Source organism: Berghia stephanieae, chromosome 1, assembly GCF_034508935.2.
Source record: "Berghia stephanieae isolate SIO BIC M18660-M18661 chromosome 1, UCSD_Bste_1.3, whole genome shotgun sequence".
Classification (NCBI taxonomy): Eukaryota; Metazoa; Mollusca; class Gastropoda; order Nudibranchia; family Aeolidiidae; genus Berghia; species Berghia stephanieae.
Window position 1 is genome coordinate 43,958,907 of NC_088360.1, and position 16,858 is coordinate 43,975,764.

Sequence of the window (16,858 nt, forward strand, 5' to 3'; positions counted from 1 at the left end):
TTGTTTGTTTTCTTTCGATGACTAATATGTTACTAGTGTGCATCTGTGTGAGTGTGTATGTGTCAATATTGTATTGTTATAAATGTGTAACCAAATGACAAATTGCCACTTTTTTTTAGGACAATAAAGATATATTATTATATTATTATTATTATTATTATTATTATTATTATTATTATTATTATTATTATTATTATTATTATTATTATTATTATTATTATTATTATTATTATTATTATTATTATTATTATTATTATTATTATTATTATTATTATTATTGTCAATAATACTCCTGAGATAGCAGAAAGTGTCTATATCTTCACGTTCTACTTTGATCTGCTCCCTTTCACACGTACTTATCCTTAAGACTTTCATCTTTGCAGGGCGGGAGAACTCTCAAACTAATGGATTATGAGAGGCTGTTTATGCCTAGAAAGGAGCTCGAACCCCAAAATCACCCCATCCCGGAGTCTCTTCCGATATACTGAATGCACAGTCCACTGGTGGACGGGAAACACAGTTCCTTTGTATTTTTTCTTCTTACTTCGCGGAAATTGAGAAGCGAAAATCGAAAGAAGGAATATGGTTGATTGAAGATTACCAGTTTGGCGTTTTTAATGTCAACATTTTTAAATGCCTAAATAAGCCCGGCTTTTTAAGCCGCTTGGCATTTTTTAATAATAGCTTTAGCAGTTTTGGCGTTTTCTTGTTTAAAAGAGAAAATCATTAATTTTACTAAAGTATCTAATAGACCCATCAATGGTACTAATATTAGAAGAAAAGGTGATAAATGTAGATAATTGGCATTTTTAAATACTGTTATGTGGTATTTTCTATTAACTTTTTGGCATTTTATTTTTTGCACTAGTAATCTGCCAATCCAAGTCCCCTGCTTTCAAGAAGACAACAAAACATGGGAAAGGGTTGTTTACATAGAAATGTATGAGACTGTATAATAATTCTTGTTGCGAAGGAACCCAAGATATCGCCTATTGTGTAAGTCGATGCTTTTGTTTTGTTTTAATTTAACTTTAACTTAAAACCTTAGAGAAAAAATTATCTTTCTTACTCTTACTCTTACTCTTACATACTTACACTTTCTAATTTCATTACTCTATTTCTAGACTTTTTCTTTCTAGTCAGGACTTACTGACTCTGCACTTAAATGAAAACTCATTTTCAAATGACAGTATAAAATCTGGTTTACTAAACTATGATGCAGTATATCATCCCATTGATAAAACCGTTTGAATTTTGTCTCTAGTCTCTAGGTTATATAGAAGCAGAGTTATTCAATTATTTAGAAGCCGCTATTTTCACCGTAGGGTAAAAATAGTCTGTAAGGCTATTTTCACCGTACGGTAATATCTTGGTGGACGATTTTCACCGTACGGTGATGATAGTGTGGGAGACTTTTTTCTCCGTCCCGTAATAAATATTATAATTATGGTGGACGATTTTCAGCATAAGGTGATAGGTGATAATAGTATGGGAGACTTTTTTCATCGTACGGTAATATCTTGGTGGACGATTTTTACCGTACGGTGATAATAGAGTGGGAGACTTTTTTCACCGCCCTGTAAAATTTTGGTGGACGATTTTCACCGTACGGTGATAATAGTGTGGGAGACTTTTTTCACCGTACGAGTAATATCTATGTGGACGATTTTCATTTTCACCGTACGGTGATTATAGTGTGGTAGACTTTTCACCGTCCCGTAATATTTTGGTGGACGATTTTCAGCGTACGGTGATAATAGTGTGGGAGACTTTTCACCGTCCCGTAATAATTTGGTGGACGATTTTCAGCTTACGGTGATAATAGTGTGGGAGACTTTTATCACCGTACGGTAATATCTTGGTGGACGATTTTCGCCGTACGGTGAAAATAGCCTGACACACTATTTTCACCGTACGGTGACAATGGTGTGGAAGGCTATATTCAGTGTACAGTGATAATAGTGCGGGAGACTATATTCATTATAATGGTGTGGAAAGCTATATTCACCGTACGGTGATGATAGTGTGGGAGGCTTTTTTCTCCGTCCCGTAATATTATGGTGGACGATTTTCAGCATGAGGTGATAGGTGATAATAGGATAGGTGATAATAGTATGGGAGACTTTTTTCATCGTACGGTAATATCTTGGTGGACGATTTTCACCGTACGGTGATAATAGTGTGGGAGACTTTTTTCACCGTCCCGTAATATCTTGGTGGACAATTTTTACCGTACGGTGATAATAGTGTGGGAGACTTTTTTCACCGTGCGGTATTATCTTGGTGGATGATTTTCACCGTGCGGTGATAATAGAGTGGTAGACTTTTCACCGTCCCATAATTTTTTGGTGGACGATTTTCATCGTACAGTGAAAATAGCCTGACACTGACACACTATTTTCACCGTACTGTAAAAATGGTCTGGAAGGCTATATTCACTGTACGGTGATAATAGTGGGGGCGACTATTTTCACCGTACGGTAATATCTTGGTGATTATAGTAAGGGAGACTATTTTCACCGTACAGTAATATCTTGGTGGACGATTTTCACCGTATTGTCAAAATAGCCGGACACACTATTCACCGTATGGTGATAATAGTGTGGAAGGGTATATTCAGTGTACGGTGATAATAGTGTGGGAGACTATATTCACTATAACGGTGTGGAAGGCTATATTCACTTTACGGTGTTAATAGTGTGGGAGACTTATTTTCACCGTACGGTAATATCTTGGTGCACGATACACACTATTTTCACCATACTGTGATAATGGTATCTTGGTAGCTTACAAACTTCGCGGCGTTTGTCTGTGTTGAACCCATGACATTAAGAAGTCGGGGGTAGCGGCTCAAGATAGACATAGAGATTGAAAGCACTATTTCTCGAGTTGTGAATAACTCATACTCATAGAGCCACGCCCTCCCCGGCCAAGTGTTGTTGTTGTACCAGAAAGGTCGCGGGTTCGAGACCCCATCGCCGCCATGAAATTAGAAAGCTTCATCGGTAACTGTAACCAATTCTGAATCTGCCATCCCGCCTGTATTATTATAGCTTTGGGAGGCCTTCCGAAAACTCATCATGCCAAATATTCGCTCCTAAGAAAAAATACAACCTAGTACCTTTAAATACCCCTAATAGAAAAAAAAAAAAAAAAAAACAACCCCAGGTCTGCTTTGTACTGCCTTTCAATACCTCACAAATCAAAATGGCGGCCGAGAATCAAAACAATGGTCAAATTAGGAAATTTTTAGCTTTCACAAATCTATCAAGGTCTGTTCTATATGATGACAAATTGAATAAATAAACGTCTGACAAAAGGTCCAAAGTGAAAATATAAATTGAAAGAAATGCTATAACGAGGAGCTTTCGGGAGGCCTCCATTGTTCTCGGCAAACTTTTTCTTTTTTTTAAACTGGTCTGCACGCAGGAAGAAAATGATGTCGGGTCGAATTCTAATAGTCTGGATGCAGAGGCACATACGTCACAGTTAGTATCCTGGCTTCTGATTGGCTAATACATACGGTGAAAATAGTCTGTCAGGCTATTATCACTGTACAGTGAAAATAGTCAGTCTGCAATTATTTACCTTAAAAAAACCCCAAGATTACTGCATAGGACTATAGGCTATAGGCATAGGCATAGGAATCAGCCTGAAAGTGGCTCCAGCTAAGTGAAAAAACGAAAGGGGACTCCCCTGAAACACTGTGATCCACTAGTCTTGGAGACAATACACGGCTTAATTTTCTTGCCTACTAACATTAAGCTATCTTTCCATTACAATAATATATCCTAAATGAATTTAAAGATAAAAACGGGGATTATACCAAATGATAGAGCGTTCATTGCCTTTTATTTTAGTGTTTGATTTATCAAATTCTGTAAATAAACACCAGAAATGTCTCAATTTAACCAAGCCATGGTTTTAGCCTGCTGCTCACAAACAATAACTAGCGGTCACGCAGGTGAATGGGAGAACTGTGACACAGATTTAGCCCATCAGTTGTGCCTTGACTTCTGTTCTAGAGTGAAATTTCCTTAGGCCTACTTGAAGTTGAAGACAAGTCTCCTCACAAACTTGGAATTCTTCACTTCAAAGAGAAATAGAAATTGACTGGATTAGCTAGGAGGCTAAAAAGATAAAAAGAAATATTATGAAGACAGCCTGAAAAACGTCAGATGTTCAGGCAATTCTTTGCCTTGACCAAGGAACTGCTGGGACAACAGACGTAAGCAGCTCTCCCATCTTTAATCGATCGTGCAGATCTACCAACTAGCTTTGGACAATATTTTAAAGAAAAAACTGATACCATCAGGAAAGAACTCTCATCTGAATCGACCCAAACAACATTTGACAAGTTTCATGGTGATTCATTGACAAATTTTTCAAAGATCACTGAAGCTGACTTATGTGACTGCATTACGTCGTCTCCAACTAAAAGTTGTGATTTAGACCCCTTAAATACTGCCATGCTAAAAAAAAATGCATTGATCTAATTTTAACACCATTTACATGTATTGTTAATAATTCATTGCAGTCAGGTGCTGTACCAGACATTTACAAAGTTGCTCATGTCAAATCCCTTTTGAAAAAACCTGATCTAGATAAAGAGAACTTAAAAAACTATCTCCCTGTCTCTAATCTTCCTTTTCTCTCTAAAGTCTTGGAACAGCCTGTTTTGACAATTACTATCTCATCTTAAAAATAATTGTCTTGATAAAAAATTTCAGACAACATCATTCAATGGAAACAGCACTTGTTAGGGTTGTTGTATGTATGAGTTGCATTGTACATTAGTACGGCACCTATAAGGTGCTATGCTACAGCAGCATAAAAGTGTCACAGCCACAGGGAATTCACATATTGGGACCAAGCACGTCTGTTCCTGGCTAGAGTCACAATTTCGTCAATGGGCATAGAATCCAGCCCATGTAGTAGAGTGCCTTCTGGTCTAGTTGTCGAGTCTTCTCTCTAGGTTCATGTTCTTTGCTGAATTTACTTGACCTGTCGTCTGCTTTTGATACTATCAATCACAATCTTCTCCTCAAACGTCTTGAAATTACATATGGCGTGTCTGGTGCAGTGCTTGTTTGGTTTAGGTCATATTTGTTTAATCATAAACAGATTATTACGGTGGATGAATATAGATCTGAGGAAATCATTTATGGTTGTGGGGTTTCCCAGGGTTTAGTACTTGGACCCATTCTTTTTGTTGTGTACGTTGGCCCTCTGTCTAAAATCATCAGAAGTTTCAGTTTGTTTTACCATCAATACGCTGATGATACGCAATTGTACTACATCTCCAATGCGGGAAATTTACAAGAAGTATCAGCCATTAGTAAGAATTTTATCCAAAGTGTTAAGAAAATGATGAATGAGAACAGACTGAAACTGAATGATGATAAGACGGAGGTGCTGTATGTGAGGAACAGGAATTGGAAAAGTGAAACAGATTTGAAGCTGGGGGATGTTTCCATTCAAATTGTTGACAAAGTGAAAAACCTTGGCACATTCTTAGACTGTCGATGGAGCATTGGGTTAATAATTTGGTTAGATCTTTCTTTTTCCAACTAAAAAAGATTTCTTCCATTAGACGGTTCATATCTGAGGATGTGACCAAACACCTGATTGTGTCCCTCTTACTATCAAAATTGGATTATTGTAATGCTCTGTTGTTTGGCGTTTTGCAATATAATCTGAGACGTATTCAGATTGTCCAAAACAGCGCTGCCAGACTAGTATTCATGAAGTGCATGTGCGATTCTGCCAGACCTCTGCTTCATGACCTGCACTGGCTGTCTGTTGAGAAACCGATTCAATTCAAAGCTTGTGTTTTAGTGTATCGTTGTCTTGAAAGTACTGCCCCTTCCTACCTTTCGGAACTAATTGAAAGATACTCAAAACCCTGCCCCTTACATTCAGCAAGTAATTCCACCAAACACCAAAAATAAGATCTTTTTCTCATTTCGGACCCTCTGTTTGGAACGCCTTACCACAGAGCATTCATGAAAAAGAATCTTCGTCTATTTTTGAACGTTTTGCTTAAAACATATCTGTTTCGAATTTTGTAGATGATATGAGAAGCAAGACAGGTGTCTGGTTTGTGTTGTGTGTGAGTGTGTGTGTGTGTGTGTGTTTGTGTGTGTGTGTGTGTGAATGAGTATGTTTCAGCCAAAGTGATTTGTAATTTAAGCGCTTAGAGTCTGGTGTCTCGTAGTTATAGTGCTTTATATGTTTTCAGCATTACTATTATTATTATTAAATATTTATGCAAAAACCTATCTCCATTTCAAAAACATGCACATTTCAATGTTCTTTGCTCCTTCTTTGCAGCTATTGGGACTCGAGTCTGAATAGTCTCCCGAGGCTATTCAGACTCAAATTCCAGTGTGCCTGTGCAATTAACAGATTACCTGGACTCAATCTGAATAGTCTCCCGTGGCAGGTTTTGTTTGCTTTTTTAAAAAAAAAAAAATTCTTGATAATTACATAAAATTATTGCAAACATATTATCGATTTTAGTAACTATCAACAGGTAGTCTAAACCCGCTTTATTTGACGAGAAAGACAAAATCATTGATCCATTAGAAGTCCAGTTAGAAATTAAAAAGAAAAGAGGTAAAACTCTTCAAAAGTATCTAAGGTCAGTCAAAGTAACTGTGATATAAATGAAAAGTTTTTTTTAACAACATAGCACGATGTCCAAACAAAATCAGATCAAAAATATGAGACAGGCAACAATCCTTCTACAGTCCAAAGTAGGGGTATGAGCTGAGTCAGTGTGATATGGGCAAAACAGAATTTCTTCTGAACTCTTCTATTTCTTTATAAGTTTCACCCCCTCCCTATTGCCCACAATGTGTTGTCCTCCTCTCTGTATGTACATGCACATTGGAGTTTGAGTTCGAAAAGCCACAGGAGACTATTCAGACTTGAGTCTGAATTGCCACTTTTTGTTTTGTTTTTCATTCTTCACAACTGTTGTTCACGTTAAAATTTAAGGCCTTAAATGTTAAGCTCATTGATTCGGTTCTCATCGGCCATTTCTTGTTGAGATGTTACGAGGTCAGATCTGAAATTAAGCTAATCTGACTTCTTAACCAACTTTAATGATGTCATATGGCATATTTAGATAATTTGACTTCTGCTTAAACTTTAGGAAGTGTCAATTGCCAAGGATTGAGTCCATGGTAGTTGACGGTTCATCAATTACCATGGAGTCAAATTAAAACTCTTCACGTACATGAGGTGAATTCAGTAGAGCCTTGATTTGCACAAATCTTGAATCTCATCACTTTCTTCCAATCATTGTGGAAGGGTTTGAATTTACATTCTTTGGCAATTGTTTTTAATTTTCATAAGTCTTTACAAGAAAACCAAAACAAGTTAAAATCATATCTAAACAAAAATTTCTTTTGTTTTAGGAACCAAACTTCAGATTCATCAGAAAAATTAAACAGAAGAACAAAGTGGCAAATCCCTGCCAGTATAGATAATGTCCAATAGATTTAAAAAAAAAAAAGAAAAGAAAGTTGGATTTCCTTTGTTTTAAAGGAAAATCTACTGCACATCGTCATAATAAATGAACAAATTGCTTAAAGGATTTGTGCAACTACATCAGTCCATTTTGATAATTTACCAACTGGCATGGTCTGTTGCAAAAATAGGAAATAAGATAGAGGGAGAGAGAGAGAGAGAGAGAGAGAGAGAGAGAGAGAGAGAGAGAGAGAGAGAGAGAGATGGAGATAGAGGAGTGAATCTGAGAAAATGAGAGAGAGAAAGAGAAAATGAAAGTACTAATGTTAACTTATCGCTCCATCCTATGTGACAGTTGACATTTTAGCACCTGGCACAGTCTGAGGCAAAAAGAGGAAATGAGAGAGAGAGAGAGAAAAGAGAAAATGAGAGGAGGCGGGAAGGCATGTATACTCTCATAGCCTGAGTACCTGGCTGTTAACAACATTGTCTGTGTCCGAGAAAAAAAATTATTATACCGCCTAACACAGGCGTCATGTCTTGTTCTGCATGTTAAGTGTTGCTGTTGACTAGGGACCCATTGTAAAGCGTTTTGAACACGTTTAGTGGATATTGCGCTATATAAAAGCTCACGTTCTTCTTCTTTTTCTTCTTCTTCTCCTCCTCCTCCTCCTCCTCCTCCTCCTCCTCCTCCTCCTCCTCCTCCTCCTCCTCCTCCTCCTCCTCCTCCTCCTATTATTATTATTATTATTTATTATTATTATTATTATTATTATTATTATTATTATTATTATTATTATTATTATTATTATTATTATTATTATTATTATTATTATTATTATTATTATTATTATTATTATCTTTATTATCACCATGCAATTTCTGTTATAACAGGACAAGTGCCTATTCCTTTATTTAAGTCAATTGAAATTATTAGCAGCAATGATATTACAAAACCACAAATAAAACACAACTGAGCAACATAAATTCAAACCCCATACCTAGTTATCAAGTCAAATGTTCTATTTCATTTCAAACATGAAGTAAATATGATCTCACATGGATATCTCACAACAACTGAAGACAGAACTTATTCTATTATCATTATAACCAGTATTAATTATGTCATGAAAACTATTCTTGCATTCAGGCTTGTTTCAACAATTTTTACATTTAAGTGCCGAATAACATTTGGTCACTGATTTTTTTCTTTATAGTGTTTCTTCCATCGCTTCGGTTGTAAACAATGATTTCGCAGTTTCGTTTTGTTCCCGTGCCAACGCTCGCAAAGAAACTTGCGGTAATCGACTAAGTTAACACTCATATTATATACTCATTGATCAAACTGAAAATTACTACCGATCTTGAATACCCAAAAGGAAAAAAATTAATTTACCAAATCAGGGTCAACTCATGACTTCTATACAAAGAGCAAGAAAGAATGTTGAGCACAACATTTCCAATAATTGCTGCATGAAATGTAAGATCCTGTAGAACATAGCTTAGATAAAGATTATAGTCAAATTGAAAATCAGTTTGAGTCTGGATCTGAAACCTAAACAGTGATTTTTTTTTCTTATTCTTTGGTACTTCTCTTTTCCCTGACTGGATTGATCGTGATCATATTTTTATGTACTCAAGATGGTATCGGATGATTAATCACTCAGTAATGAATCAAGAATTTGTGATGAAAGTGTGTTCAACACAGTTTTGCCTTTCTCTTGATAACATCAGTTACTAACTGCTACATTCACTTGCTTTACTTAAGTCATCAGTACGTGTAGTAGTAGTAGGTAGTGTGTAGTAGTAGTAGGTAGTGGGCACGGCTTCAACTTTGCTTTCAACCCCTTGCAAATAAACACCAGCTCACTGGGCACCACCAGTTCAGCTTAACCCTTCAATGGTATAACTATACTACAGTGGTCAACCCGTTTCTGGTGCATCTCACTTTGTTGTTAGCTAGAGTGGATTATTAGGCAAGGACAAAGAGAGATTTGAGGGGGGGGGGGGGGGTTAATACTGAAAAAAATAAGTGGACGGCAGATAAAGTAGAGTTTTGCCCAAATATTTTTTTTTTTTTTTTTTGGATAAACTCCTGCTCCATGGGTCCAATGACTCTGAAGGACTACCTCTTTTAATTACTTGCAACGGGTCAAGAGCAAAGTTGATATGACCTATTTTGAATAAACAAATGCATCATCAAGCATTTCTATGATTTTAGTATGCCTAAGAAAGCCTTCCTGGTGAAATATAACATTTTTTGTCGCTGGCTGTTACATGAAACCAAAGTTTTCCAAGACGCATTATTCTGTACTATATTCAAACACAATATATCCCCTTAACCAGATTGAACGGCTGCTGTTGAATTTGGTAAGAGCACTACTCACAGTCTTGAGATTAAAACAAATTTGGTTTCTAATCTTTTTTTTCGGAAATTTATCAGAGCTTTTTGTGCTCATCGTTCTTTACAGTTCTTGCTTAATAGAAATTTAAATGTGGTAATCTGTTTTGTTTTCTTTTTCAGATTTTTGCAAAATGGATTCTACTGATCTTAATGACAATACTCATAACAGTCACTCACTCGATCTTGATGCTGACATTATTCCACGCAAAAAGAGAAAACTTACTGATGAGACTAGTCCTGTATCTGTTTTCTCAAATGAAACTCAAGAATATACACTAGCAAGTGGTGATGATGAAAAGCTACATCTTGGAAATAATTCTATTTTAGATGGAAATAAGCAGAGTCTTTCAGATAATCTTGATGATGGCTTAAAGAAACGAGCGACATCTGTTTCAGATGACATATTTGAGGATATTACTCCAGAAGACACAGAGGTCCTCAATCTAACCAAAGCAAATTCAGAAATCTCCCCAGTGGAGAAAAGCAAATTGGTTCTTAATGTAGAAAATGGTTGTCAAGACCAAAAAAACAATATTTCCAAGGGGTCAAACAATGAAATGATATCTTGCACAAAGAATTGTAATTCACAAATATTTAAACGGTCAGGAAATACTACAAATGACAGTGTCACTCTACATGGAAATGAAAATGAAGAACAGTCATGTGATGATTTAAAAAAAGATGATCTTTGTTCTGTTCACAAGTTGACATATACAAGTAACACTCAAGAATACACTTTGTTAAACGATTCTCAAGATCTCGAAGCTGAATCTACGAATTCGCCAGATCATGAGGAATCTACTCTAAAACATTTGGATGGAACTGCATCTGCCAAGAGCAAGAATGTGGAAAATATAATCATGCTTGATGATTCATTAGAAACTGAGGGTGTACAAAAATCAGTACCAGACAACTCAAAGGAAAAAAATAATAATGCATGTCTACCTTGTGTGAAAAAGACACCATCCATAGCAAGAGATGCAAAAATAATTTCATCTATCATCCCATGTGTAAATTTCAATACCATTTATAATAAATTGTTGGAAAACAGAGACAATGTAAATAGATTAGATATAGTTACAACAAACCTTTTAGAAGCTACCGCAACAGGGAAAGATGACTTACAAATGCCCACCAAAAATATCACTGAGGATGTTGAGCTTATAGTAAAACAATTTCCAACAGCAGATGCTGATTTGGTGTATGCTTTTTTAGAATCAATAGAAAATGTAGGAGATAGAGTTGAAAGAACGATAAAAGAAATGGGATTAAGAAGAGTTGGTAGAGCAGAAAATGAGGAAAAAGAAAGGCCGGTCATGTTGAAAAAGAAAAGCACTCTGGCAGACGACCCTGTTCTAGCCAGTGATCCATTATTTAGTGACATGAGAAAAGTTGCCAAAGTTTTTCCAGACCGGGACAGGAATGAAATATATGCTCTCCTAGAAGCTCATGTTGACAAATCTGATCGAATTCAAATTGTGATAAATGAGCTTCTTCAGGGAATGCAAAGAAATGATGCAGACATCAAAACCAAACCTGACACCCCTGTGCTACAAAACAACATAACGAGTATGGATACCCCTGCTGTGATTGATCTTACAGGTAATCTAGCAATTTGTACATTTTTTCTTTGTTATTAATTCATGATTGAACTTTGGTCTTTTCAAAGTCTAATTATATCAGTTTGCTTTTTGTTTTGTTTTAATTTTTCTTCCCATCCAATGAGAACATTTACGCTGCCAGTGTGCTGAAATATAATTTTGCCTCCTCCCCTTCCTCCTTTTTCTCCTCCTCCTCCTCCTCCTTCTTCCTCTTCTTCTTCTTCTTCTTCTTCTTCTTCTTCTTCTTCTTCTTCTTCTTCTTCTTCTTCTTCTTCTTCTTATTATTATTATTATTATTATTATTATTATTATTATTATTAAATAATAATAATAATAATAATAATAATAATAATAATAATAATAATAATAATAATAAAGTGTTCTTTTATAGCACCCACACGCTGAAGCCTCAAAGCGCTTTACAATATACTTATCAAACCATAAAAACACTTGTACCGAGCCAAACAGACACACACAACAGTCGCACACACTAACTATGCAAGTTTTGCAAAATGAAATTGACATTCAACAAAATGGAAGTAAAAATAAAGCGTATAATTTAATCATCAATGAGAAAATGCCTAGGATAAAAATTTCTGGAAAAGATGAGTCTTTAGATTTTTCTTTTAAATTGTCTTCGTTCCCCAAGAGCCTGACTGACAAAGGAAACGAGTTCCAAATGGTGGGTTCTGCTTTATAAGAAAGATCTATCGCCGAAATTAATAAGCCGTGTTTTTGGCACTTTTAATAGCTGGATCTCTAATGACCTAAGCTGGCAAATCGGGGAGTAGGGGACCACAAGTTCTTGAATGTAGCCAGCTCGGGGATCGGGAATTTAGTGTGTTGAAAGAAAAAAGGGCAATTTTGTATTTGATTCTGGCTCGAATGGGCAGCCAGTGTAGTGTTCTGAGCATAGTTTTTACACTTGTTTTCTCATGTGGACTAATGCCCAGAACCATTCTGGCCGCCATGTATTGTACCTTTTGGAGTTTGTTAACTTTCCTGTCAGGAAGGCCCATCAACAGCGAATTACAATAGTCGAGGCGTGCAAGAATGAGAGCACAGACAACTGCTTTAAGCTGGTTGGATGGGAGAAACTGTTTCATTCTTTCAATCTTCTTCTTCTTCTTCCTCCTCCTATTATTGTTATTATTATTATTATTATTAATATTATTATTATTATTAACATTTATCGTCTTTATTATCACCATGCAATTTATGATATAACAGGACAGGTGCCAATTCCTTTATTTAAGTCAATTGAAATGATTAGTCTAGTAGCGATGATATTATAAATCCAAATGAAGCATACAAAGACAAGTAAAATACAACTGAGCAACATAAATTCAAACTCCATACCTAGTTATCAAGTCAAGTGTTCTATTTCATTTCAAACATGAAGTAAATATGATCCCACATGAATATCTCACAACGACTGAAGACAGAACTTACTCTATCATAATTATCAATATAACCAGTATTAATTAGATTAAACCTGTCATGAAAACTATTCTTGCATTCAGGCTTGTTTCAACAATTTTTACATTTAAGTGCCGAATAACATTTGGTCACTGATTTTTTTTCTTTATAGTGTTTCTTCCATCGCTTCGGTTGTAAACAATGATTTTGCAATTTTGTTTTGTTCCCGTACCAACGCTCGGTGGGAGGGGATTAACTCGCAAAGAAACTCGCGGTAATCGACTAAGTTAACACTCATATTATATACTCATTGATCAAACTGAAAATTACTACCGATCTTGAATACCCAAAAGGGAAAAAAATTATTACACAAAATCAGGGTCAACTCATGACTTCTATACAAAGAGCAAGAAAGAATGTTGAGCACAACTTTTCTAATAATTGCAGCATGAAAATTAAGATCCTGTAGAACATAGCTTAGATAAAGATTATAGTCAAATTGAAAATCAGTTTGAGTCTGGATCTGAAACCTAAACAGTGATTTTTTTTTTCTTATTCTTTGGTACTTCTCTTTTCCCTGACTGGATTGATCGTGATCATATTTTTATGTACTCAAGATGGTATCGGATGATTAATCACTCAGTAATGAATCAAGAATGTGTGATGAAAGTGTGTTCAACACAGTTTTGCCTTTCTCTTGATAACATCAGTTACTAACTGCTACATTCACTTGCTTTACTTAAGTCATTAACGTGTAGTAGTAGTAGGTAGTGGGCACGGCATCAACTTTGCTTTCAACCCCTTGCAAATAAGCACCAGCTCACTGGGCACCACTAGTTCAGCTTAACCCTTCAATGGTATAACTATACTGCAGTGGTCAACCCATGTTTCTAGTGACAATATCACTGTGTTGTTAGCTAGAGTGGCTTATTAGACAAGGACAAAGAGAGAGTTTTTAATACTGAAAGAAATAAGTGGACGGCAGATAAAGTATAGTTTTGCCCATTTAGGTCTGAAGAAGATTTTCTGGCTACTCTTTAAATTGAATCTTTTAAATTTAAATTATTTTTAAAAATTCCAATAGATGGGGACCAGTTTGATGACATCTGAGGATTGGTTTCACTCAAATTAACTTAAATTTACTTACTTGCAGGGGGTCCCAATAGCTCAGTTGGTAGAGCACTTGCTTCACACGCAAAGGGACCAAGATCAATCCCGAGTGCTGTCAAGATTTTTTCTGACCCCTCTGTCCGGACGTCCACCCAGTGAATGAGTAGCTGAGTCTGTTAGATTTGGTGGAAAGTACTTTGCGATAGACTAGCCTCCTATACAAAGGATAGCAAGCAGTTCCTATTGTCCATTTCAAGGTATGAAAACCGGGATAAACTCTGAAGGACTACTTTTTAAAATTATTTGCAAGGGGTCGAGAGCAAAATTGATATGGCCTATTTTGAATAAACAAATGCATCATCATGCATTTCTATGATTTTAGTATGCCTAAGAAAGCCTTCCTGGTGAAATATAACATTTTTTGTCGCTGGCTGTTACATGAAACCAAAGTTTTCCAAGAGGCATTCCTCTGTACTATATTCAAACACAATATATCCCCTTACAAAAACAACCGATAGCCACATCTGATCATAATACCATTCACCTAGTACCGACGTACATCTCTAAATTAAAGAGTGAGAAACCAACTGTAGTATATCGCCATATCTGGACTCAAGAGGCAATCCAACGACTGAACGGCTGTTTTGACTGTACTCAGTTGGAGACATTAATGGTAGAAGGTGACAGTATTGATGAATGGACCGAAACTTTGACATGTTATATTGCATTTTGTGTGGATTTATGCGTGGAAAAAAAAAGAAATTAAGATATTTCCTAACAATAACCCGTGGTTTACAAAGCGACTTAAATATTTACTCAATGAAAAGAAAATTGCCTATATGAGTGGTGACATTAAACTAGAATTTGAAAAGGGAAAGGAGATCAGAAATACAATAAAAGAAGAGAAGGTTGAATACAAAAATAAAATGGAGCGACAACTGAGATCGGGCTGCGCAAGGAAAGCATGGGAGATGATAAAGCAAATGGGAGGAGTAGACCAAAAGAAACGAACATTCCCACAAGGAAAAACGAAAACTGATGTCAACAAATTAAATGATTTTTACTGTCGTTTTGACAGGCTCTCACCTGTTCACAACGGTTTGTCAAATAACAATGAGCCACCTCCAGATATTGAAGAAGAAACTGTAAGCTCCCTTTTCCGGAGATGTAAAGAACATAAAGCACCAGGACCAGACAACATTACCGGAACTATTTTGAAAAACTGTCACCAACAACTGGCTATACCTTATACAAAACTTTTTCAAAGGTCAATCGATGAACAATCAGTGCCAGTACTTTGGAAAACATTGATTGTCGTTCCAGTTCCAAAAAAGCGTTGTCTGACCGTATTAAGTGACTTCCGTCCAGTGGTGCTTACATCGCTTGTAATGAAATGTTTAGAAAAAATTTTAAAATCTGAGCTCCTACAAAAATGTTATGACCTGAAATTGCTAGATCCGTACCAATTTGCATACCACCAACATCTCAGTGTTGAAGACGCACTATTAACCGCCACAAATTCGATCTCGAAACACCTTGACCAAAACGCCCTCGAATTACGCCAGAATCCTGTTTGTCGACTTTTCGTCAGCTTTTAATGCCATGAACACAGATATTTTGCTTCAAAAGTTGTGCAGTATGGATATTCCAAACTACCTTATTAAATGGTATAAAGAGTTTCTGACCCATAGACCGCAATGTGTAAAATTGGGTGAACATATCTCCAACAAAAGAACGTTGTCGAACGGATGTCCCCAAGGCTGTGTGAGTTCCCCAATCCTGTACATCTTATACACCAACGACTGCAGACCATCCTTTGAAAATTGTTTTATAGTGAAATATGCAGATGATACTGCTATTCTTGGCTTATTAAAAGATAAAGTTACCGAAAAGAATTATTTCAAACAAATAAATATATTCACCGATTGGTGTAAACAAAATCAGCTTGAATTAAATGTTGAAAAAACGAAAGAACAGGTGTTTGGTGTAAAAAATAAAAACGACTTAAAGTGTGTGGCGATCGGTAAAGATGATGTTGAGATAGTTGACTATTTTAAATATTTAGGAATAACCATTGATAGTTCCCTCAATTTCTCTCAACATATTAATATAATATCTAAGAAAGTTGCCCAAAGATTATACATCCTAAGGAAATTGAGAACATTTCAAGTAAGGAAGAAAACTATGTTAAGAGTTTATGACTCATTGATTAAAAGTGTAATTGCGTTTGGCTGCACCATATGGTTTGGAGGATGCCGACTTAAAGATAAATCAAAAATTTCAAAATCTATCAAAGAGGCATCAAAAATAATAAACCATCCTCTTGATGGAGTAGAAAGAATTCATGGAAAAGCAATAGAAAGGAAAGCATTCTCAATTACCAACAATAAAAAACATATTTTATACCATGAATTTAGTCTTTTACCATCTGGGAGAAGGTTTTGTCAGATTAAATGTAGAACTAACAAGTATAAATCAACGTTCGTTCCATCAGCAATAAAAATTTTGAATATTTCATATGGTACAGAAAAACCAAGGATTGATTCGTTGACTGATTAACTGATTAATTTATTTAATGTAAGATTAACTGACCAATTGATAATGATGATAATTTTTGGTGTCGAATTGCCACAATCGTAACAAATTGAAAACGAAATGAATATGTTTATGTTGTGTATATCGCACATGTGAAAGAAAGAGAGGAAGAGAGAGAGAGAGAGAGAGAGAGAGACAGAGAGAGAGAGACAGAGAGAGAAAATAAGTAGGAGTGAAATATCTGTTCAATCTTAAAGTTATCGTTTAACGTTATAACAAGTGTAACTAAATGACAAATTGCCATATTTATGGA

At 35.8% G+C, this 16,858-nt stretch overlaps 1 protein-coding gene across 5 annotated transcripts in view; it reads left to right on the forward strand.

Moving 5' to 3' along the window:
* Window positions 1-861: 861 nt before the first annotated feature.
* The window catches only part of LOC144975431 (uncharacterized), a 47,365-nt gene continuing 31,368 nt past the window's right edge, over window positions 862-16,858 (forward strand). For 4 of the 5 annotated variants that reach the window (XM_078919504.1, XM_078919521.1, XM_078919497.1 and 1 more), the window contains exons 1-2: window positions 862-996; window positions 10,001-11,482. In XM_078919504.1, the coding sequence (XP_078775630.1) occupies window positions 10,012-11,482 (1,471 nt within the window). In that variant the 5' untranslated portion in view covers window positions 862-996; window positions 10,001-10,011. The remainder of the gene's footprint in view (window positions 997-10,000; window positions 11,483-16,858) is intronic. The other variant, XR_013645923.1, reaches the window with a different exon arrangement.